Below are 20,846 nucleotides of genomic sequence, written 5' to 3'. Positions count from 1 at the left end.
TTCGGGAACCTCACCCCTGCAAAAGAGAGCATTCGGTTGTTCAGGAATGTCAGGAATCGGTACATAATACTCACTGCATCTGTCACTGATACTGTCGGAAGATTGTCTACATGGGACTGGTCAGATAACACAAACAAGATGTATTTGAGGAGACAAACCCAGCATATTGAGTCTGATCGGAAAATTGACTTATCAGCAGAGCACCAACTTGCTAGCTTTGCAAACATACACAGCATATGGGATTCCAGCATAGCGCACCTATGATATTTTGGAGTCAGAATGTTGGCAATTGCACCTTGATATAAGCTACATACACCGGCATATAGAACGGTCATAAGGGACCAGGGATGCCTCTGCTCCAAATTCATTATCTTGTCATTGTTCTGATATGGGGACTCTGCCGCTTACCCAAACTAATTCAACCTATCAAACCGTTCTTAGCGACGACTGTTCTGGATGATAGTGTCAACTTACCTCACGTCTGAATGTCAGGACTGAAGATATGATAAGGATGACTCTGGTTTTTGAATATTTTTGCTTACCCCAATCGTATATCACCACCACAGTGGAGATAACTGCAAACCACATTCAAGGTTAGTTCAAGACAGAGTCATGATCGGACTGTCTCTCCACGAACCTGAAAAATAGCTGAAGAGAATATTTGAATTAATTAACGGCCAGTAAATGGGATCATTTGAGACCACAGTCATGTTTGAAAGATAGGCGTATGAGTGACGAACCTGGTCACTGTGGATAGAGCCCGGCCATATATACCACGACTAGGAAGTAAGCAGATTGCGGTTAGATTAGTGTCACAAGGCTGTGTACATGGTAACTCCTTTAACAAGTTAGACCACTGGACTCCGGTGGGACCGTCCATCGTTTCTCCATCAATTCATTCAAATAGGACCCAAATTCAACTCAGTTGTCAAGTTGTTGAACCCGTCGTCATTTCAGTCAACACTGGCCAGAGCAGGTCGCGCACATAGTCACCGGACAACCTCTGATCAACAGCGATTCGCGAATGAGCGCATGCCTATTGAAATAGTTATCAATACTCCACGATACTTAAAATAGCGATGTTACAGCAGAAGGAACCAAGGCAGAGCAGACGCAGCCACGGTGTCGGTCACAGCGAAGAACATTGATCATTGCAGGGCAACTAAAATCGGATACAAGTTCGCCGCGATGGTGAAATTTATATGTAATAAAGTAAAATAAGATAAAATAAAATAAAATAACTATAAAAATATTACGTAGTAGACTCTAGTCGTTCGTCGTCATAACTTACTTGTGCCGTTCGCTCGTCATGTTCCCCTTTAACTTGCTCACGAGGCAGTTTCCAGCCACACCCCCCAAGGTCGAGTAATAGTAGTGCTCGGCTCCCGACGAACATCTACGCCCATTGTCAATTCCGGGGTTCAGACAACTCATAAATTCACTTACTCGTTGGAGTGGCCGCAGCGTTGGTTCCGATGATGCCAAGCACCATTGAAATTGATACAAGAACAATAGTCGCAATGCGCATCGTGAAGGAGCAGCGGGAATAATGTATGTGGTTATGTGAATTAACATCTGCTGGAGCAAAGGGTGACTTTATGTATTGTCCGACAAGGTGACCAGGCAGTACATACCAATACCATGTTTACAGTGTTCTGTGCGACTAGGGAAACCTGCGCGAGCGGTCGTCCATTCTTTGGACTAGTGTTACATTGGTGTTACGAGTCAACGTTTGCTATGTTCGATCAGAATTCAAATGCAGGGTCACTTAGCATACACAGGCTTGATTTACACTTGGCCATAGAGCAAGGACTTCCGTGTACATGGCCAATACCCTTCCAATAGTCATGCTTATATTGTCTGACGCGACGCAACACAGCTTTATTATAAGTTGTTCGCAGCTTAAACTTGAACTTGAAACCTGGTCTTAGGCTGGAACGTCAGTAACCAAACCAGTGCGTAGACAACCAGCTAGCATGTGTTCAGGCCAGTACTTGGAGGAGATAATATGAATGTTTTGGAACCACTATGATAAATTCATAGTCCTATTGAATATGTAAATACAAATTACTTGTGGTATATCAGATGCGCATGAAGAATTATTGAAATGAAGCGAGAGCAGACCCGGGTGACCGTTGCATGTAAGAGACATCTACGAGTCGGCGAATGATATGGGGGGCATGGTAACAACAACGAGAAGCGGTGCATTAAGGCATCGAGCAGTGGCTGTTAAGCAGGATGGGCGCGAAGGTAACGAATCACCTCCTGAATCTTCAGCACCTTCTGTTCCGTCGGCATCTGTCAAAAGCATAAAGTTCATGATTTAATAACTTGCAGCCATGCTCACTTCAAAAAAGCGCTGCATCCTTCGACGCCTATCTTCATCTGCTGCTTCCTGAAGAGCGATGTCATCTACAAAAGGATGCGTACCGCCGAAATCTCGTCTCTGGTGAGAGGAAGAGCTATTCGTGGGAGGCAGTGCCCATTCCTCCGTAACGCCCCAGCCTTTATCCTGGTTGTCCGAGATCACAACCTTGGGAGGGACTGCCCATTCTTCCGTAACGCCCCAGCCTTTATTCTGGTCTTCCGATGTCAAGTCCGTACCAGTGGCAACCTTGGGAACAGACAGATCATCTTTACGCCCCCATCCATCACTTGCCTCTTCACCATTCGGCTTCCTCAAAGCTCCCAGTATCCCCCGGATCTCATCAGAGGTCTGCCATCCGCCATCCTGTTCCATCATCTGCAAAAATTCCTCCATCCTCAGCACCTCACCTCTCTCCGCAGCATGCACTCCACGGATCCAGAACGGCACCAGATCAAATACATGATCAACATGCGTCTGCATCTCCCATATGCGCAAGCCATCGGAAGTTAACGGAGGCTGTTCGAGTCTTCCCCATGCGTCATCGTCCCGTGGTTGCCACCACTCTACTTCGGAGACGTGCTGCGCATGTTCGCGAGATGCCTTTTCGTGTCGAACTGCAGCTTCCATGCTCGAAAAATGGGATTTGCTGGTGCAAATGTTGCAAATCCATCCGCGGCGGCGTGAGACGTCGGGGGTAAAATCTATAAGCGGATGATGATCACTCTACCGTTCAATGTGATCACTCTCTAGGACACACATTGTTTTTTGTCAAATTTCAACTTTTTGGGAGAACGAGGTGCCATGGGTTTAGATCAAGAGGTCTCAGAGGATGATGGGATGATTGAGAAAGTACGAGGGCCGGAGCCTTTGGGAGAGCAGTCAGTATAAATGTCCTTCAGCTGGTGTCCACAGACCAGGACTCCAGCGATACAGTCCACAATCACGATGAGCAACCGCCTATATTCCGCATACGGAACAGCTTCGTATTTCCACTGTATACGTTGCTAATACAAGAGAACCACGAGGACAGGCCAACAATGGCCATGACGAGATAGGAAGTCCTGAAGGTCCTATTACTACGTAACAACAGTGTCCAAAAACTACAATGTTCTAGCTAATAGGTAATAATCATAAATATCTACGAAGCTCCGGGTAGCGGGTCCACCCAAGTTCCATTCGGCCAAAGGGTCACAGGCATCGTAAAATCACCAGCTGTACCATCCGTTGCGTACTACAAAAGAATTCATTAGTCTTTGACCAGTGCAGAAAGTTCCTTGAAAGCACTTACAGCAAGCCTGAAGAAATGTGGCAAGCCAGCCTCCAGTGCAGCAAGTGAGTAGTTGAGTGCAGTGCCCACGTACACCTCCACATCATCCACGAGTAATGCAAAGCCATTCCAACCTTGCGTGGCAATGGCCGTAGGCATGCTGTACCAGCTGATGGTTTGGTTCGTGAGAGCAATAGAGGCGTTGTAGTTAGTGGAATTCGTGAGAAAAGTGGGGAGGGGGGAGCCAGTTGTCCCGCCTTCGACAAGCTGCAACACCACATGAGTTACTGAGGGCATACATAGTCAAAAAGGCATACATCAGCAGCAGTCTGCAGTATCGAGTCAAAGCCGAACGCAGACACGCCATTAACGAACATCCCAAGGAGGAACCCTTGATAAATCGCTGAAAGTCTTGTCGGGAAGCCAACACCAGGGAACAATACCATCGAGATGATGTAATGATGCAGTCTAAATTGCAGGCCAGGCAGCAACGCCAACACCAGCGCAACGAGGCCTCCGAGGATGTACCATCCGAGGTAGTATGGCAGCCACCCTGTCTTCCGAATAACACGTATCTGGTTGACCACCAGGACGAGAAGGATGAGGACAATAATTATAAGCGCTACAACACCCCCCGGCTGTTGCTTGATATCAGCCGCAGTCAATCGTTCGATAGGGATTTGGTCCATGGTGAGATTTGTAAGAACACCAGTCCAATAAGGTGCAAGGTACCATATCATGGCTTCAAACGGCGCGCTTTCGAACAGAGGCAATGTAAACCTCACAGCAACGCGCCAGAACCCATAACAGACGAAAAGGGTAGGCAGAAATGCACCGAAGGCGACGTCCAGTGGGGGTGGGGTCGCTTGAGGCTGGGAGAACAATGCAACGTGCCAAAATCCAATGCAGACGAGGCACCACCACATGACGATAGCTCTGGGTCGCAATACGAGGAAGAGAAGACAGGTAATAAGTATATTGAAAGCGAGCGCCGGTGTGCGGAGGTCGGTGCAGTGAGTGAGAACATTTGACGGTGAGAATCTAAAGGACATCGGGAATACAGAGGGGAATCCAATGGAAGATAGTCCGAAAGCAGTTGTAGGTAAATAGTTCGTGAAATTCCCCACGAGGTTAATAGATGCGCAACCTCCTATCGAGTCGCTGAAAAGGCCGCTATATAGAAAACACATGAGTGAAGTCTGCATCGTCGAAAATAAAATGAATGATCGACAACTTACGCTTGAACGGCAGAGGCACAGATAAAACTATCAGCTCTATAAGTCTTCTGACTATCTCCACCTCCAACAAGTAACGGTACAAAATCTACGGATTCATCGCCCACCACACGCGGGTTCTGCAGGACAACACTGCTACATTGCGCCGGGCATCTGAAATCAAAAGACGAATTACTAAACGGTGCGCACAGACTACCGTCCAGACCGCATCCTGCGTCTCCTGTCCAGTAGACAGATGTACAACCGACGAAAGAGCTTGCAGGGATCGTATACCATTGTGCGCGGACCAAAAAGGAAAAGGAAATGATATATGCTACTATGAGGAGGACGAAAAGCCATGCAGCGGTGAGTGGGCGAGTGAATCGAATGATTGCAGGCTCGAGTGCAATGGTAAATCGACGGCCTCTGAAGTTGTACGTGCGACCGAGGAGGGGCACAGGGTCTGAATGGTGTGAGTGCCGGCAGTAAGTGATCCAAAACATAGAAACTCACTTGGAAGATCGACTTTCGGCCTGGGTCCTCGAATGTATTTGACCGCTCGATCAACAACATGATACAACTGAGGAGATCGTGCTCTAAACGAATCAGCGAGTCTTGATAAACGAGTGGAGGGTGGTGCAGAATGAGGTGAGGCTCCTAGTACTAGTAATGAGCCCGGGCCATAGAGGCCTTGCTGTGAGGTCTCCGCCTCAAACTTTAATCTCTCCTCGCTTGAGGGGGCTGTTGTCTCGCGAGAAGAGCTGTACCGGAGTCCTTGATCCATGAGAGCTCAATTTGAGGAGACCTGTCATGGAGGATTCTTGGTTGTGCGAAAAGACATGCCTAGACGCGCAGCACCTGTCCAAAATTAAATATCATCACTAATGCTGTCCCCTAACGGTGGATTAGCCACCTGCCTGTAAGCTCCTGAGTTCCCAATCAGCAAAAATACTGTCCGCAATAATCAAGCTGAGCTTTGCCTTTTGGGTTAATGGTAAATGCAATAGCGTGCCAGTGACTGTCTTGACTACCTTACACTGCCACAGCGTAGACTAGAACATTACAACGAAAGAGAGCAATGCATATGCTATAAGATTTGCAAAATATCATTACCAAAAAAAAGTATATATGGTACCTTGCCAAGGCCATCAAAATATCGACCAGCAAATCATCTTATGTAGGCCACAGGCTAAACTTCTCTGCCGCATATCCCCTACCGTTCACCATCGTCTGTTTCATAATCACCATCTTCATCCGATCCTCTCTCCTCTGTTCCTTCTGTGCCTTGCCGTGCCTGATTGCGTGCCCAACTCGGCCGCCCTTGTTGCATTTTAATACTATTACTCGACCACTTTGTACCTTTGTAGTGGGCTGCCAGGGATATGATGGCTATGCGAAATGAAAGAAAACATCAGAATATGACATGCGAAAGAAGAAGGAGCGCACCATCTTCGTTCCTTCTGTAGAATTCACCCCATGATTTTTCTGATCTCTCACTATCCGGGAACTACACCATCAAATGCACACGATCAATTCACCAAATTCAGCACATAAATATATGATACTACTCACCTTTGCAAGAAAGCCCTCCCATCGTTCCCGACCTACCATGTCATTCCACCCCGGAGTGCGCGCAACATACCTGGCTATAATCCTCCAATCTGCAGGTGTGAACGAACCACCAATGGCTCCCATGTCTGCTTCGTCAGTATCTGTTGTGGCGGAGGCATCGTAATTGTCACACGAGGGAGAAGGAGAGTGTCGCGAGGAAGAGGCGACCCGTCTAGACGCGCCTATCTTGGTCTTTGGGAAACGAGCATCCGATTTTGTGCTACGAAGCGTGGATGTTGTCTGACGAATGACTTCAGTTTCTGAGTCTTCCATTGCATCGGATGGCGCGTTTGGAGAGTCTGAATCTTCATCGTCTTCATCACCTTCTTCCTCATCTTCATCCTCATCGTCACCCTGAAAGGAGTACAGGATCTTGTCTGCGATATCATGTCTGGCATGCCAATGAGATGCCCAGGAGGGCGCGCTATGATGTGGGGCCTGTAAGGGGTCAGTATTGAACGTGTTCGAGCACAACTTCCCACCTTTTCATTCAACATCGCACATAACTCTTTCTTCGTCAGGCTCGCATCCTGGCTCAGCCTCCAACTGATAAATTTCAAGAAATACGCGCGATCCTCCTCTGTATACCTGTTCCCATTTGTCCCAGGTTCGATTCTTGTCGGGGGCGTAGGGCTCCGTGATGGTGGACGGGGTAAAGTAATATCCGCTTGAAGCGGCATAAGCTTGGAGGGAAGGTTTGTTGGGAGGAGGGGTGCAGAGAGGGAGTTGAGGGTTGCTCGAGGCCGTTTTGGGGGACGGTAGCCTAGGGACGGGGCTGTGCTGATGGCGGTAGGTGTAGAGCGTTTTGGAGGTCGACTTTGTCGGAGTGGTGGAGAAGGTGAAGGCAATCTTTTTCGCGAGTCGCGATCACGATTGTTTAGAGGGGAAGCAGACTTTGTCGTGGAGGTAGATGCGCGGTTGGAATTGAAAGGTTTTTTGACTGCTTTTAATGTTTGGCTTTGGTCTGCTAGACGAGCGACGAGGACATCGAAGCGGTCGTGGTGGTCAAGGTAATAGTCTTTCCAAAGGTTGGCAGCGTGATTATTGACCTAAGGGAGTATAATAAATGCATGAGCACGTTACGACTTAGAAGACATGACACGCACACCATGTAACCCCTCCAAAGCCTGTCTGTACGTCTTCCCGGACTGCTTGCAGTCGAAAAGAGCTTGGGCAAGGATGGAATCGTCGTTAGGTGACTGGCCGACTGGAATTGTCAAGCGAAGAAAGTCTTGCATCAGTTGCTGTGGAACGACAGACGCGAGATCAAAACCGGGATTGGGGAACGCGTGCTGAATTGAGTTCACATTCGGTGCAGCTGACACGTTACAATTGGGCTGATTCTGCCGGGCCATGTGGTGTCCATTAATCTGCATGCCCTGCTGGTGGTGTTGCCATTGATGATTCTGAGGTTGGTGAGGATATTGGTTCTGGCTCATTGACGGCCAGTTTTGATGGTTGAGGATGCCTGTCATACTCTGGTTGTAGAACTGGTCTTGAGGTTGACCTGTGTGGTGAGCAGGCAGTCCGTTCGGTATTGGAGCATTCATCTAAGACGTACGCGACAGCGAGGAGATAAGCTCACCGTTGTTCACCCTGATGAGCGACGAGGTTCACAATTTGATGAAAGTACTCAAATCCACGTGTCTTTGTCACGTGTTAGCATCACGTGAGACCATCGGGGCACCGTCGAGTACTTGAGACTCCGAGAGCTGCACTCGGTCTGCTTTCCCCTTGAATCCGTCCGTCATGTCGATCTCCCGCCTTGTCCGTATTCCTCTCCGCAGTCCATCGCGCTCTTACGCTACGACAGCAGGCTTAAATGCGCTCGCACGTCCCAAGGCTGAGAATCTTAGCGCGAATTGGCAGGGTACTAGTGCGACTGGAGGTAACACCAAGAATTTCATTGCCGGCGCCTTTGTCGACAGTAAGACAACACAATGGCATGATGTGCTCGACCCTGTATGTCTACGCCCCAAACCACTGCGTAAGAACAAGTGTTAATGATTGTTTGGCAGTCAACCCAAACACTGCTCACACGCGTCCCCGAGACTACTACGGAAGAATTTGACCAGGCAGTCGATGCTGCTAGCCAGGCATTTAAGTCTTGGAGCAAGCAGAGCGTTCTTGCTCGCCAACGTTTTGCCATAGAGTCCGTCTTCGAGTACCCACCTTATCAACACCTGACCCGCTCACGTTGGATTCAGACTTCAGTATCAAATCCGTCAAAATGCAGACGCACTTGCACACAGCATCGTCCTGGAGCAGGGAAAGACCCTTGCTGGTACGTGCACCTTCTCTCTCCTTCCGGTATTTCCTCTAATCCCTCCCCAGATGCTCACGGTGATGTTCTCCGTGGTCTTCAAGTAGTCGAAACTGCCATCGGTATCACCTCCAACATCGTCGGCAAGAAACTGGAAGGTTTGAGTGCTGCTTGAGTTTTCAGACATGGTGCTCACGTCACCATAGTCAGCAAAGACATGGACACAGAAGTTCGAAAGCTCCCTCTCGGCGTCTGCGCAAGGTCCGTTCTAAAGTACCCTACGTAACATACGCTTACCTCTTACAGCATCGCACCTTTCAACTTTCCAGCGTAAGCTCTTCTTTCTACGTGTCCCTGGCTCATCCTTACATCACCATTAAGAATGATTCCCCTCTGGACCATTCCCCTTGCTACCGTTACTGGTAACACCCTCATCCTTAAACCATCTGAGCGGGACCCCGGTGCGGCCATGATCATTGCTGAGCTGTGTGCTCGTGCTGGCCTCCCCGAAGGTGTAGTGAACGTAGTGCATGGGACTGTGCCTGTTGTCAACAGAATTTGTGATCACGAGGCCATCAAAGCGGTGAGCTTTGTGGGGGGAGATCGCGCAGGAAGACATATATACGAGAGGTGAGTGGAACAAGCGAAATTATGATCTTTGGAACCATGCCGACGGATATGGCAGGGCCACGAAGAACAGCAAACGTGTGCAGGCAAATTTGGGCGCAAAGAATCATGCGGTAATCATGCCCGATGGTAAGATACCTCCCATTGTATGTGGTTGGAACTCACGTAATACACAGCAAATAAGAATCTTGCGCTCAACTCCATTATTGGTGCTGCATTCGGCGGTAAGCGTCTCTCCTTTTAATATGGACTGTGCTGACACGATCGTGCCTGGACAGCTGCGGGACAGAGGTGTATGGCAGTTTCAGTAGGCAAGTCGTGCGAACGTGCTGTGTGACACCTACGTTAACGTACATCTACACATGTGTAGCCGTACTCGTCGGGGCAGCGCAATCATGGCTCCCAGAACTTGTAGAGCGCGCATCAAAGCTGAACGTGAACGGAGGATTTGAGGAGGGTGCAGATCTGTGAGTACTCTTTCACCGTTCTTTGGATCTTCGCAGCATTGCACTGACCTACATCGTACATAGTGGCCCCCTCATCTCTCCCGCCTCCAAAGCTCGTGTCACGGGCCTCATCGCGTCCTGTGCAGACGAAGGAGGGCGAATACATCTTGACGGGAGGAACGTTCAAGTTCCTGGGTACTCCGCTGGTAACTTTGTAGGTCCAACAGTTTTAGAGGGAACAGTAGGGATGCGGTGCTACCGGTGTGTATTACAATTTCTCATGCATGACTGGTCACAATCTGACACTCATCACTACACTCAGCGAGGAGATATTCGGCCCGGTGCTTACTGTGATCACCTCAGACACACTGGACGACGCTCTCGACATTATCAATACAAATAAGTACGGCAACGGTGCTGTGATTTTCACGCAGTCGGGCGCGACAGCTAGGAAATTTGAATCGGGGGTTAATGTGGGGCAGGTGTGTCTATTCTTTCATGCACTGTGATGTTGGGGCTTTGGGGTACTGCTTCAAAGGAATTTGAACTAATGCTAATGCAATCTTATCTTGTGCCTCTACAGGTTGGTATCAACGTTCCTATTCCGGTTCCTTTGCCTATGTTTGCATGGAGCGGTAACAAGGGCAGTGTGCTTGGCGATATCGGATTCTATGGGAAGAGTGGTATTAATTTCTACACGCAAAACAAGGCATGTCTGATCAAGCCCTTTTTTTGAACGTAGTTGGTGACGTCATCGGTGCAGACCACGACAAGCCTCTGGCGCCAAGAAGATGCCATTGGCAACAAGGCATCAGTAGACATGCCCACGCACCACTGAGCGTGCGAGCCATGGTACGTGCTATCGCGACCCTTTCTAACACAGGGGAATCAAGACAAGGGAAAAGAATCACTTGTCTGTTATGTATTCATCACACAATGTTTCCGTCATTAACCATTTGTATATATCTGCATGGAATCAATTGGTCGTTTTTTGCTGTGCTCATCAGTTCATTTTATTTGATTCAGGTCACATTCCCAAGCACAGGAGTACATACATACCTTTCCGTATCGAATTTCATACACTCCCATCTGATGGATCACTAGTAACCGTCATCGACCGCCAGCTTGACAATTCTGCGTCCTAATTTAAATGACTCTATGCATTTGAAGCAATCAACATGTAGAGATCTAAAGCTGCTTTCGGTCTTGCGCATTGTGTACGTTCACGTGATGCCTGTCAGCTCTGAACTTGGACGGTCGTGACACCTGAACCACCAAAGCACGTATGCCCTCACCCCCGATTCAAGTCTTCCTCACGACGATCGCGTCGCAGGTTGTTGTAAGGAAGCGCCAAGGTTGGTAGATAGACGCAAAACGTCCACCACGTTGATCGTATGAACCAGAATATATTCTTCGCATCCTCCAAACCAAGAAGATCCCATATACCTCGTATGATCTCGCCTCTGACGATGATGCCAAACGTTTGTGGAGGCGCAAGGCGCCGCCTGGTGTGTTTCGATCTTATCCTGCTCTGATACTGCGCTTACAGTGCCTTTCGGACGGATTCGGCAGATAAGCAACAGCTTCCAGGTATACTCGTAGGCGGCAAATTTAGTGGGGTATGCGCTTATCCATGCCATCTGTACAGTACTCATCGCGAACAGGACTTTGATGCATTGTAAACCTTCTCTCCTACCCCAGTTGTCTCAATCCTTTTTACCCCATACAGCGAAGAAGCTGTCGAAACCGAACGACTGGCTACCTTCTTGCGGCTAAATGAAAGCTGGAATGTCGCCACCGACGAAGACCGTCCGGCGCCCGAGGTCAAACCCGTTGGTGTGCCCGGGGCCGTCCCCATCGCACAAATGACGCCCGAACACCACAAGCCCCGAATCTTCCCCCGCGACCCAGATACCCCGCTGAAGCCAGTGAACAAGCACGATGGGAACTTTGATGTGAGCACGGAGCTGGAGGGGTACGGGTTACAGGGCGTACGGGTAACCGATGACGAATTAAGGCTGTTGGTTGAAGAGCTTGGGCTCGATGGGGATGATGCAGAAGATATGGTCAAAAGCTTGGGTGGTGGTGAGGATGGAAAGGGTGCTCCTAAGAAGGGTGGTGAGAGTGATGAGAAGGTGAAGGAAGCGACAAGCACTAAGAACGCGAGTGTGACAAAGGAAGACAACAAATGACCTGTAGGGTCTGATGTATTATATCTGCTTGATCTATATACCAACCATGGAAATGGAAGAATATTAGCGTCTGGAATTGGTCTGGAATGCGCAGAACTCCGCCAGCGGGATGTGATTAGGTTATTTGGGCATGATTTTCCTGGACGTGAAATGAAAAGGCATCTAATGTTGAACTCCTTCTTACAGCTTGCTCATCGGCATGTTGACAAGAAAGCCACCATCGAGCGTAATGGTCGCACCGTTCACGTACGCGCCAGCCCTACTAGCTAAGAACAGTGTAGTCCCTGCGATGTCCTCGGGTGTCCCAAAGCGATGCATCGGGACCTGGTTGATGATGATGTTGCCCGCAGCTTCAAAAAACTGCGCCGTCACTGTAAGATTCAAGTCAATAAGATGCCAAAAATAGCCATGATGAACTTACTCTTGCTTTCGAATGCGCCTGCAACGTCGACGCGAGTCGGTTAATTCACTTGGAGGTTAATGAAAGAGCGCACTTACCACAGGCTATGGTATTACTGACTATGCCCTCGGGTCCAAGACGGCCAGCGAGGTGGCGACTGAGGTGATGCAGACCAGCCTTGGCAGCAGCATAGGCATATGTGTCATGATCGGGCACACCGATACCCTCGACCGAGCCAATCTGATGGGATCAAAAGTCATTAGAAGGACTTCTCCGAAAATTCAAGATGTACTCACGTTGATGATACGTGCCGGATCATTATATACGGCCCCTGTCTTGCCATCTTGAGCTGCACCCGCACGTAATAATGGCAGCAACTTCTGCATGAGAGTGAACACACGTTGCAAATTCAGAGTGATGACTTTTGAAAAACCCTCGTCCTTTTGTATGATGTTCAGCGAGACAAGCGAAGGCGACGATAATCAACGCACTGGGTAATCATCGATAGGTTCTGCCCATGTCGTCCCCGCGTTATTGATAAGGACATTAAGAACGGTTTCTCGCGCGGAGAGTTCTCGCACGAACCGCTCCACTTCAGAGAGTTTGGACATGTCAGCTGGAATCGCGGTGCATGAACCTGGACCACTGGTCCCGAGTTCTTCTGCAGTGGCCTGACATTCCTTCGCAGAACGGGCCGAGATATAAACCTATCTCAGCGCGATTCGGAGGTCAGACCCCGTGCCAGGACGTTGTAGTCACACACCTTAGCACCGTTCCTCACGAATGCGGAGGCAATCTACGAAACAAAAACTAAGTCCTTACCACCACGCACAGTCATATGTTTGGAACACACCATTTTCCCAATCCCACGAGAGCCTCCTGTCACGAGGACCACTTTCCCTGCGACTGCGAAAAGATTTTCGACCTGCAATGTGGTCATTTAAGCAATGTGGTTTGTGCTCAGAGTGTGTGGAGTCTGTAAAATGAAAACAATGACACGTCCTTCCGCCTGAGGCTGCATTCTTCGTTAGTCAGTACTAATAGTGGCGATTTTTCAGGGAAGAGGAGAAAGAGGCACCGAGACATGTGGAGCATGTGTTTCGCTGACTTTGAATTGCTCTTGTCTACCGTGACATTGCCGCAAATTTAGATCCGGTCAATTCTCTCGTAACTTACTTATCTAGAAAACCTTTCCTGATTTGGCCATACTTTAGGTATCCCATGTGGCTAAATTAGGAAAGGTTTAGGTCCGCGTAGGTATCAATTGAACTTGACAATGACAGCGACATTTTAGAATTGTACCTCAAAATGGACTGAGATACGTGGAATTACACAAGGCGAGATTATACCTACTACTACCAGGGACAGAACTATAAATACAGGGGTGTGACAATGAAACATGGAAAACAATTACAGTCCAACAGGAAACATTCAAGGTTCAGAATCGTAGAAAGTATCCGAGGCTCTTGAGCGACGCCGCCGCAATGGTTGATCAGAGAACGTAACCGCAGAAGGCATATCAATCGGGACATCCTCTATTTTATATTCCTGGGATGACGTTCAGCAAACAATTGTCAATCAATAAAGCTTGGCAATAGACGAACGCTTGGCGACGAATTTTCATTCCTTGGGGATAACTTTCTCCTTTGCCTCCTCTTGCGGTATATGCGCTCTTTGAGAACTTCTTCCGTCGGCTCACCAGATCCGTAGTCCTCACTTGGGAAGCGCCATTGAATTGCAGGAAGAATGCATGCCGCGAGCACAAGAAGAGATATCACGAGAAAAATGGCAGATGATACAATGGAAGACGTGACTGGGAAGCGTGTCACAAGCCCCCTATGCGGTAGCAGGCCATGAGGTTCGGGCAAATCAAGACGGCAACAGATGTACTCACCGAATACCGTGGTGCTTGACGGTCCCTCTCAGGGATGCAGAAAAAACCGTCAACTCTCGCCCTTCACCATTGCCAAGAGCCCTCCATCCATCCCTCCGCCCCAATTCCACTCTGGCGATGGCACGAGACACACCGGGTGCGTGCGACTCGAGGAAAAGAACGTCGAGGTTGACTAATTTGGGCGACGACCATACTCGGCTTTTCGTAGGTGGCAGGACTATAGCCTGGGATGTGTGAGTATCTTCTCTGCGGGTATACCATTCAGCACCTACTGGTTTCCTAATTGATGCCAAAGTTCTATTAGAAGGCGTTGAAAGCGTCAAAGTAGTCATGAAGTTCCCCAGGGCAAAATTTGCCTCTGATGCTGGTATAACGAGGTGTATGGAGATATCATAGAGTTGGCTAGGTACCAGAGATGGCAACGATATCTCAGCATACGGAGACGTACCATCGCTACAACGAAACCAGCACCATGAGCAACAGCCGCGACGGCTGGAAGAGATCTCACCCGTATTGCAGATACAGAGGGGACTCCCACCCTACAGCAACGTTCTTCCAAATGTACCAGCCAGAAAACAAGGAGAAAAATATGATAACTGGAATTAGTGCAAGACATATGAGTAATGGAACCAGCTGAGGTGCTACTGGGCGAACGAGGTTCATGATAAACCGAATGGAACTAGATATAGCATTTTCGAGCCAGGAATGCTCTGCATGTTGCTCTTCTGGGGAGAAGGGCTTGGAGTCCTCAGGCTCGACTTTTGCAGTTGGTGTCGATGAAGCCATGCACGTTGAGCGCAGTGCGCACCACGGAACTTTGTTGGGGAATGTGACCACGTGACTCTTCGCGTATGCGCTCATCGTGACGCGTGACGTCCAGCGGACTTTCTTATTCTACCGTCGTACGCCCATGCCCGTCGCCCGAGAACCAGATTAACTATACTGATTGATTCTTCTGCTCATTCAAACTAGATGTTACCCGATATCCAGAGCTTATTGGGTGCCAACCCATCTGCTGATTCCATAACTGAATTTCTGAAAGATCTTGTTCAACACTCCAATACGAGCTTGACAGCTCCGGATGTGAAATCATATTCAGATGCAGTCTACTTCAACTACTATCCTCTAGGGGTCAGCTTCCTCTTTAGCCCTCAAAACGGGTACAAGCCCACTGGGGGGCTGAAGCTCGAGGACCTTCAAGTCGATTCACTAGTGCTTGACAGCATCAACATCTACAACTCCCCAAAGCCCAAGGCCACCCCCGCCAAAAAAACCACGTCCAGTAGAACAGCGGAGCTCGCCTTTTCTACGTATCCCATGTCAAAATGGACCCTTTCGTTCCCACCTGGGGCTTCGGCGTCCGACGAGTCCTCGATCGAGATCTCGCTTACGACAAATGGTAAAGATTTTGTCAGCTGCCTTGGAGAACCTGATCGGAAAGGCGGTGGTGCCGGGCCTTCAGCCGGGTCCATTGGCATTTGGTGTGAGTGGTCGAAGCACGGAATTATGGTTGAGTTTGGAGGGGATGAAGCCAGAGGACCACAAGCCTGGGAACGTGGCAAGGATGCCATATGGAAGGTCATTACGGTATTTCCCAAAAAGCAGGAATAGATTCAAAGGTAACGGCTTATACTGCTGAGAGTTCTGCTTTTTGCTGATTTGAGGCAACAGAAGGCTAAGTTCGAGTTGGTCTCTCATGGGCAGACTATAGAGGCTTTGTTCCTTTTGTGTCACGACGTGTTCGTCAAAAGGAAGCTGCCGCTGACGCATGCATACCTTTATGATAATGTGCCTCGTCCTTTCTCTTATGATGATAATACAGGAAACTTCCCTCATTGCATCGCCAGTCACTTGTTCCTTGGATCGGCATTCAATCACAATAAGGCTATGGCCAGACACCGAATGCGTACCCGAGGGGCCACTGTCCTTCGGACGAACGTGGCGATTGGAGGAAGTGATATGAAGCAGAGAGCCATTTTCCGGCCTGGAGGCACACCAGCCTCAATGATGACGCAGATGAAATACAATCTGCGTTTCGTGCCATTGATGACTAGTACAATGGATGACTAGTATGCTTTTAATACCCCAAGCTTCCCTCCAGATCGATCACCCCGTCAGCCGAACGTCAGCAAACGTTATATGTGCTACTCTTTGCAACCATGACAGGATGTATTCTGTCTCGATAAATCTGATTTTATAGGAATGGTCTTGAGTGGGTATACAATAGTTGATACTGATTACCATGTCTGCTCGATGTATGATGAACTTTGTTGCTCAAGCATTTAAGCTTAAGAATAGCCCCCCGTGTGAAATTCTGGTGCGGCACTGTGAGACCAGTTGAATGTCGAGATCTCTATATACTATAAGAGCGATTTGTTATGAATTAGTCTCGCCAAGATTTGTCCGTCATGGCTGCGCCTGCTGAAGTGACCAACAAAAATCTCACCGGAAAATATGTGATGGTTCGTCTAACCTATGCATATTTGCGCCGCAGTTACGATTCTGACGATGTCCCGTATCAGAGCAAATATTTGAGCGATGACACCGACGACATCCTCAAGCTCCAGGGCGTATCTTGGTTCAAGCGGCGTGCCATCTCGATGTTTACATTAACGCTTAGCGTCAAGCATTATACGGATGAGGGAGGCAAGGAACACATAGACGTTGGGCAGACACTATCTGGCGGTATCAAGGGCACGAATGAAGACCGCACCCTTGATTGGGAGGCACGTGGCGAAATCGACGATGTCTTTGGTGCAGTGATCGGACAATCTAAGAAAGTGAAAGTTGAAGAGGTGGACGATGAATTCTTGAATTCTGGTTGGACGGAAGATACGGTTGAAGATGGGTTGGTTCTCGCTGTAGACTGGAGTGATACTCCAAAAAGTGGGATGGATTGGAGGGCAGAAATGGTACGACTTTATCGTTTTGTGTTACTCGTCGTCGGCTCATTTTTTTAGATATGGGGGTTCGAAATATTGAATGGCGAGAGGAGACACGCCAGACGTTTGAAATTTACATCATCGAATAACAAGGATGGTCCCATCTTCAAACGCCTCTATTACGATTACGGTGAGTCATTGCTCGCAGCCGCAGTGATCTATATGCTCATGACTATAAGTCGGACCTCTGTGAATGTACTATTATTTGTCCAAGTCCGAACGTTCAAGTTGCCAGAGTGACCAAATCTGGGGTATTCGGGCATGACCGAGCTCATGACCGGGGGCTGATGTGACTATAAACAATTTTGTCGTACCATCGTCCAGCTTTTACGTGGATGACTCTCGTGCGTGCTGATCACAAATCGGCCAACTGCACATCCCCGAAGTAACTGGTGTTCAAAGATTCTCGTTATAGAACTCATGCTATTCTCAAAGTGGTATAAGGGTCGTGGCCCGGGATATCGATTTGATAGCATCTTTTATCTAAGGCTCGCAGTATAAGAAGGCAGGGCATCATCCCCTCGCTACTTATTATTTCTCTCATTTACGATCTCTTCTCATCATGGCTTGTCCTTCCACTGTTACGACTAAGAATCTCTCAGGAAAACTCAGACTCGTCGGTCCCTCCTTTGATGTACTATCGCATAATGCTGACGATTTGTGGCAGAATAAAGCGTTGAGCGATGACATCGATGAGACCTTGAAACTTCAGGGTGTTGGCTACATAAAGCGTACCGCTATCGCCAACTTCACCCTTACACTGGAACCCGCCCAAACCACGGACGATGATGGCGTGGAGCACATTAATGTTAAACAGACCCTATCGGGAGGCTTCAAAGCTCCTGCAGACCATCTAGTTTTGAATGCCCAGGAGGTTTCCAAGAACGATGACCTCTTCGGGCATTTGATCGCCAAAAGTTGGCGATCAAAGGTCGAGGATCTTGAAATCGATTTCTTGAAGGAAGGTTGGTCAGAGGATACTCATGAGGATGGCCTCATCGCCGGTATCGTGAAAAGTGACACCGCCAAATCCGGGAGGGACTGGGTCATAAACGTGGTGCGTTTGATGCTTCTTTCTAGTGGACATAGTGTGATCTTAATAATAATCTATATCAGGTCTGGGGTTTCGCCGTCGTCGATGGTATAAGGAGATTTGCTCGACGCTTCAGATTCACCACGAAAGAAAGGTCTGGACCGATCGACGTCAGATTGTACTACGACTATCGTACGTACCTCCCATCCTCTGACTTCCCAGTACTGACCGAGCTTTCTCAGTGGAGTGAGCCTTTAAGAGAAGAAATCAAACTGTGCCTGTATAATGTGTATAATGAACTTTTGATCGAGTTGCATGGTCTATCCTTGCACTGGGTGTGAGGGACAAACACATCTTTCTGAGTTTTCCGCGCTTTTGCGATAGGCTGTTAAATTAGCAAGGTCGACAGAAATATAAACATATTAATCCATGGTAACAAGTCTCATTGACTATGTGGTATGGATCATGCCAGTTTTCACTGGATTCTGAGCCTGGCTGATTTGAGGCACGGATGCGAAGTTGAAGTCACGTGATAATTTAAACTATAAGTGGTAGGCAACCGTAAGCATTGGGCCAAGCTGTCCAGCCCAATCAACCGCCAACCGTTCTCCATAACATCCTCCACTACCTATTGCGCCAGTCCTAGTTCATTTCAACACTCAGTCCGCATAGCCGATTACAATGGATGAAGAATACGATGTAATTAATCGCCCCTGATTCCATCTGTGCTGATATCTCATCATCACTTGCGTTCGGTTTTGGTTGGCACGATCTAGGTCATTGTCCTTGGAACTGGCCTCACTGAGTGTATCCTCTCTGGTCTGTTATCCGTAGAGGGAAAGAAAGTCCTCCACATGGACAGAAACGATTACTACGGTGGAGAGTCTGCCAGTTTGAATCTAACACAGGTGGGTGCCTTTCTTGTAGCGGAACGCGACACCCTAATAAATAAACGCGATTTCAGTTCTACCGTAAATTTCGCCCAAACCAAACTCCTCCCGCCGACCTGGGCCGTGACCGCGACTATGCAGTTGATCTTATTCCAAAGTTCATCATCGCCTCGGGTGAACTCGTAAAAATACTCGTTCACACTGATGTCTTGCGATACCTTGAGTTCAAGCAGATCGCAGGCTCATTTGTGTATAAGAATGGTAAGATCAGCAAGGTCCCGAGCACGGAAGTAGAAGCAGTGAAGAGCCCGTTGATGGGTTTGTTTGAGAAGTATAGAGCTAAGAGATTCTTCGAATTCCTGCAGGGGTGGAAGGAAGAAGATCCGGCAACTCACCAAGGTGAGAGCCTGTGTTATCATGGGTTGGAGTGAAGATTCGATCATTCTAACGCGGGGACTAGGGTTGAATCTCGATAAGGATAGTATGAGGAAGGTATACCAGCACTTTGGATTAGAGCCTGGCACGCAAGACTTCATCGGACATGCCATGGCACTCTATCTCGACGATGAGTGAGCATGATTCCCCCACACTTCGCCAAGTCCACTAATACGTCTTCATAGCTACATCAACAAACCTGCTCGCGAGACTTACGAGCGCATTGTCCTGTACACCACATCTATGGCACGATGGGGTAAATCTCCTTACATCTACCCTCTTTATGGGCTTGGCGAACTTCCTCAATCCTTCGCACGTCTGAGTGCAATCTATGGCGGGACCTACATGCTCGATAAGCCGATTGACGAGGTCGTGCTCAACAAGGATGGATCATTTGCAGGTGTCCGCAGTGGAGAAGAGACCGTACGTGCTAAGATGGTCATTGGTGACCCGAGCTATTTTGGCGCGGGAAAGGAGGCCGAGGGTGGCAAGCTGAGGGTAGTTGAAGATGGTAAGGTGGTGAGGGCGATCTGTATCTTGAAGCACCCGATTCCTGGTACGGAGGAGAGTGATAGCGTGCAGATTATTATCCCACAGAACCAGGTAAATAGGAGGAATGGTAAGCATCTGTTTTGTGGTATGGTATTCTCGTACGAGTCATGCTCATGGTGTGGCATAGATATCTACATCGCGATGGTGTCCTCGACACACAAGGTATGCGCGGACAACATCTATGTTGCAATTGTCAGCACCATCGTCGAGACTTCCGTTCCTGAGAATGAAATTCAGCCTGGTCTCCATCTCCTGGGCAGCATCTACGACAAGTGCGCACACTTCTTCGCCTTTCTTTACTCTCATTCATTCCGACTAATCCAACAGATTCGTGACCGTCTCCCCCATATACACTCCTGTCGCCGACGGGAAGCAAGATCATATCTACATCACACGCTCGTACGATGCGACGTCACACTTCGAAACTGTCGTTGAAGACGTGCAAGACGTGTTCAGGCGTGTGATGGGCAAAGACCTCGAGCTCAAGAAACGTGAATCTGATGCTGAGCAATGAAGGCAATGAGATTTCAACTCCATGACCACCCTCTGGCATGGTCATACCATACCTTACGCAGTGTACACCCGAATCAGGCAACAAAATCTTTCTGTTTGTTTGTACTCTAGTCTTTCGCTCATCCACCCTTCCTAAATTTGATTACGGGTCTTCTGTCACTACATTTTTACGAACAATCGAATCACGACTGCTTTGGAT

The 20,846-nt window shown here is 48.5% G+C and overlaps 12 protein-coding genes across 12 annotated transcripts; 6 read left to right on the top strand and 6 right to left on the bottom strand.

Moving 5' to 3' along the window:
• Positions 1-1,264: 1,264 nt before the first annotated feature.
• Positions 1,265-1,935, bottom strand: EDB93DRAFT_1111605 (uncharacterized protein). The gene has a single exon (XM_041448092.1). It carries the CDS (start codon positions 1,573-1,575, stop codon positions 1,288-1,290), a length of 288 nt encoding a protein of 95 aa, XP_041313446.1. The 5' UTR covers positions 1,576-1,935; the 3' UTR covers positions 1,265-1,287.
• Positions 1,936-2,229: 294 nt separating this feature from the next.
• EDB93DRAFT_1237007 (uncharacterized protein) lies at positions 2,230-2,995 on the bottom strand (the record flags this gene model as incomplete). Its single annotated transcript, XM_041451369.1, has 3 exons — positions 2,230-2,298; positions 2,348-2,583; positions 2,641-2,995. 3 exons carry the CDS (start codon positions 2,993-2,995, stop codon positions 2,230-2,232), a joined length of 660 nt encoding a protein of 219 aa, XP_041313445.1.
• A 343-nt stretch (positions 2,996-3,338) lies between these two features.
• EDB93DRAFT_9481 (uncharacterized protein) lies at positions 3,339-5,843 on the bottom strand. The gene is made up of 6 exons (XM_041458055.1): positions 5,767-5,843; positions 5,363-5,707; positions 4,874-5,312; positions 3,953-4,808; positions 3,657-3,902; positions 3,339-3,599 (listed from the first exon to the last, which is right to left on the bottom strand). The coding sequence occupies exons 2-6, from the start codon at positions 5,631-5,633 to the stop codon at positions 3,507-3,509; spliced, it is 1,905 nt and encodes a 634-aa protein (XP_041313444.1). The 5' UTR covers positions 5,634-5,707; positions 5,767-5,843; the 3' UTR covers positions 3,339-3,506.
• Position 5,844: 1 nt separating this feature from the next.
• On the bottom strand, positions 5,845-8,010 carry EDB93DRAFT_1259894 (uncharacterized protein; the record flags this gene model as incomplete). The annotated part of the gene is made up of 5 exons (XM_041454166.1): positions 5,845-6,238; positions 6,296-6,356; positions 6,422-6,898; positions 6,943-7,509; positions 7,567-8,010. The coding sequence occupies 5 exons, from the start codon at positions 8,008-8,010 to the stop codon at positions 6,063-6,065; spliced, it is 1,725 nt and encodes a 574-aa protein (XP_041313443.1). The 3' UTR covers positions 5,845-6,062.
• A 199-nt stretch (positions 8,011-8,209) lies between these two features.
• EDB93DRAFT_1237004 (methylmalonate-semialdehyde dehydrogenase) lies at positions 8,210-10,634 on the top strand (the record flags this gene model as incomplete). The annotated part of the gene is made up of 14 exons (XM_041451368.1): positions 8,210-8,422; positions 8,479-8,612; positions 8,668-8,744; positions 8,795-8,881; positions 8,930-8,984; positions 9,105-9,353; positions 9,409-9,479; positions 9,527-9,574; positions 9,629-9,661; positions 9,721-9,817; positions 9,881-10,057; positions 10,119-10,278; positions 10,380-10,505; positions 10,560-10,634. 14 exons carry the CDS (start codon positions 8,210-8,212, stop codon positions 10,632-10,634), a joined length of 1,602 nt encoding a protein of 533 aa, XP_041313442.1.
• A 311-nt stretch (positions 10,635-10,945) lies between these two features.
• On the top strand, positions 10,946-12,221 carry EDB93DRAFT_8326 (SH3-binding, glutamic acid-rich protein-domain-containing protein). The gene is made up of 5 exons (XM_041457637.1): positions 10,946-11,151; positions 11,200-11,304; positions 11,369-11,415; positions 11,461-11,474; positions 11,526-12,221. The coding sequence occupies exons 1-5, from the start codon at positions 11,082-11,084 to the stop codon at positions 11,986-11,988; spliced, it is 699 nt and encodes a 232-aa protein (XP_041313441.1). The 5' UTR covers positions 10,946-11,081; the 3' UTR covers positions 11,989-12,221.
• On the bottom strand, positions 12,079-13,464 carry EDB93DRAFT_8646 (uncharacterized protein). Its single transcript, XM_041457745.1, has 7 exons — positions 13,242-13,464; positions 13,152-13,184; positions 12,880-13,095; positions 12,685-12,828; positions 12,487-12,628; positions 12,410-12,427; positions 12,079-12,359 (listed from the first exon to the last, which is right to left on the bottom strand). The coding sequence occupies exons 1-7, from the start codon at positions 13,326-13,328 to the stop codon at positions 12,169-12,171; spliced, it is 831 nt and encodes a 276-aa protein (XP_041313440.1). The 5' UTR covers positions 13,329-13,464; the 3' UTR covers positions 12,079-12,168.
• Positions 13,465-13,597: 133 nt separating this feature from the next.
• On the bottom strand, positions 13,598-15,338 carry EDB93DRAFT_1111561 (putative adipose-regulatory protein-domain-containing protein). Its single transcript, XM_041448091.1, has 6 exons — positions 15,255-15,338; positions 14,791-15,184; positions 14,555-14,735; positions 14,283-14,506; positions 13,993-14,224; positions 13,598-13,936 (listed from the first exon to the last, which is right to left on the bottom strand). Exons 2-6 carry the CDS (start codon positions 15,141-15,143, stop codon positions 13,820-13,822), a joined length of 1,107 nt encoding a protein of 368 aa, XP_041313439.1. The 5' UTR covers positions 15,144-15,184; positions 15,255-15,338; the 3' UTR covers positions 13,598-13,819.
• On the top strand, positions 15,042-16,056 carry EDB93DRAFT_8143 (uncharacterized protein). The gene is made up of 3 exons (XM_041457570.1): positions 15,042-15,184; positions 15,255-15,901; positions 15,954-16,056. The coding sequence occupies exon 2, from the start codon at positions 15,255-15,257 to the stop codon at positions 15,891-15,893; it is 639 nt and encodes a 212-aa protein (XP_041313438.1). The 5' UTR covers positions 15,042-15,184; the 3' UTR covers positions 15,894-15,901; positions 15,954-16,056.
• A 465-nt stretch (positions 16,057-16,521) lies between these two features.
• EDB93DRAFT_8076 (uncharacterized protein) lies at positions 16,522-17,826 on the top strand. The gene is made up of 4 exons (XM_041457553.1): positions 16,522-16,744; positions 16,805-17,194; positions 17,243-17,354; positions 17,404-17,826. Exons 1-4 carry the CDS (start codon positions 16,691-16,693, stop codon positions 17,415-17,417), a joined length of 570 nt encoding a protein of 189 aa, XP_041313437.1. The 5' UTR covers positions 16,522-16,690; the 3' UTR covers positions 17,418-17,826.
• On the top strand, positions 17,660-18,743 carry EDB93DRAFT_1111556 (uncharacterized protein). Its single transcript, XM_041448090.1, has 3 exons — positions 17,660-18,281; positions 18,341-18,449; positions 18,500-18,743. The coding sequence occupies exons 1-3, from the start codon at positions 17,787-17,789 to the stop codon at positions 18,505-18,507; spliced, it is 612 nt and encodes a 203-aa protein (XP_041313436.1). The 5' UTR covers positions 17,660-17,786; the 3' UTR covers positions 18,508-18,743.
• A 17-nt stretch (positions 18,744-18,760) lies between these two features.
• Positions 18,761-20,823, top strand: EDB93DRAFT_7945 (rab GDP-dissociation inhibitor). The gene is made up of 7 exons (XM_041457500.1): positions 18,761-18,956; positions 19,034-19,165; positions 19,222-19,546; positions 19,608-19,716; positions 19,768-20,201; positions 20,262-20,406; positions 20,462-20,823. Exons 1-7 carry the CDS (start codon positions 18,939-18,941, stop codon positions 20,646-20,648), a joined length of 1,350 nt encoding a protein of 449 aa, XP_041313435.1. The 5' UTR covers positions 18,761-18,938; the 3' UTR covers positions 20,649-20,823.
• Positions 20,824-20,846: the final 23 nt, after the last annotated feature.

The sequence above is a fragment of the Suillus bovinus genome (assembly GCF_016758785.1).
Source record: "Suillus bovinus strain UH-Sbo-P2 chromosome Unknown EDB93scaffold_1, whole genome shotgun sequence".
Lineage (NCBI taxonomy): Eukaryota > Fungi > Basidiomycota > Agaricomycetes > Boletales > Suillaceae > Suillus > Suillus bovinus.
The sequence above is the reverse complement of the archived record's forward strand: the minus strand, read 5'-3'. Positions and strand labels throughout refer to the sequence as shown.

Coding starts and splice junctions, on each gene's coding strand:
- EDB93DRAFT_7945 (XM_041457500.1), top strand. Junction 19,547..19,607: donor AGATCCGGCAACTCACCAAG/GTGAGAGCCTGT, acceptor CGCGGGGACTAG/GGTTGAATCTCGATAAGGAT. Junction 20,407..20,461: donor CTGGGCAGCATCTACGACAA/GTGCGCACACTT, acceptor CTAATCCAACAG/ATTCGTGACCGTCTCCCCCA.
- EDB93DRAFT_8326 (XM_041457637.1), top strand. CDS start 11,082: ATGCCCTCACCCCCGATTCAAGTCTTCCTCACGACGATCGCGTCGCAG. Junction 11,152..11,199: donor TGTTGTAAGGAAGCGCCAAG/GTTGGTAGATAG, acceptor CGTATGAACCAG/AATATATTCTTCGCATCCTC. Junction 11,305..11,368: donor GAGGCGCAAGGCGCCGCCTG/GTGTGTTTCGAT, acceptor CGGATTCGGCAG/ATAAGCAACAGCTTCCAGGT.
- EDB93DRAFT_1111556 (XM_041448090.1), top strand. CDS start 17,787: ATGGCTTGTCCTTCCACTGTTACGACTAAGAATCTCTCAGGAAAACTC. Junction 18,282..18,340: donor GGGACTGGGTCATAAACGTG/GTGCGTTTGATG, acceptor AATCTATATCAG/GTCTGGGGTTTCGCCGTCGT.
- EDB93DRAFT_1111561 (XM_041448091.1), bottom strand. CDS start 15,143: ATGAGCGCATACGCGAAGAGTCACGTGGTCACATTCCCCAACAAAGTT. Junction 14,507..14,554: donor TGGCATCAATTAGGAAACCA/GTAGGTGCTGAA, acceptor CACACATCCCAG/GCTATAGTCCTGCCACCTAC. Junction 14,225..14,282: donor GTCAAGCACCACGGTATTCG/GTGAGTACATCT, acceptor GCTACCGCATAG/GGGGCTTGTGACACGCTTCC.
- EDB93DRAFT_8143 (XM_041457570.1), top strand. CDS start 15,255: ATGTTACCCGATATCCAGAGCTTATTGGGTGCCAACCCATCTGCTGAT.
- EDB93DRAFT_1111605 (XM_041448092.1), bottom strand. CDS start 1,575: ATGTTAATTCACATAACCACATACATTATTCCCGCTGCTCCTTCACGA.
- EDB93DRAFT_8646 (XM_041457745.1), bottom strand. CDS start 13,328: ATGACCACATTGCAGGTCGAAAATCTTTTCGCAGTCGCAGGGAAAGTG. Junction 12,829..12,879: donor AACCTATCGATGATTACCCA/GTGCGTTGATTA, acceptor ATCATACAAAAG/GACGAGGGTTTTTCAAAAGT. Junction 12,629..12,684: donor ATCCGGCACGTATCATCAAC/GTGAGTACATCT, acceptor TGATCCCATCAG/ATTGGCTCGGTCGAGGGTAT.
- EDB93DRAFT_9481 (XM_041458055.1), bottom strand. CDS start 5,633: ATGGATCAAGGACTCCGGTACAGCTCTTCTCGCGAGACAACAGCCCCC. Junction 5,313..5,362: donor GCCGAAAGTCGATCTTCCAA/GTGAGTTTCTAT, acceptor CACACCATTCAG/ACCCTGTGCCCCTCCTCGGT. Junction 3,903..3,952: donor TACTGCAGACTGCTGCTGAT/GTATGCCTTTTT, acceptor GTGGTGTTGCAG/CTTGTCGAAGGCGGGACAAC.
- EDB93DRAFT_8076 (XM_041457553.1), top strand. CDS start 16,691: ATGGCTGCGCCTGCTGAAGTGACCAACAAAAATCTCACCGGAAAATAT. Junction 16,745..16,804: donor TCACCGGAAAATATGTGATG/GTTCGTCTAACC, acceptor GTCCCGTATCAG/AGCAAATATTTGAGCGATGA. Junction 17,195..17,242: donor TGGATTGGAGGGCAGAAATG/GTACGACTTTAT, acceptor TCATTTTTTTAG/ATATGGGGGTTCGAAATATT.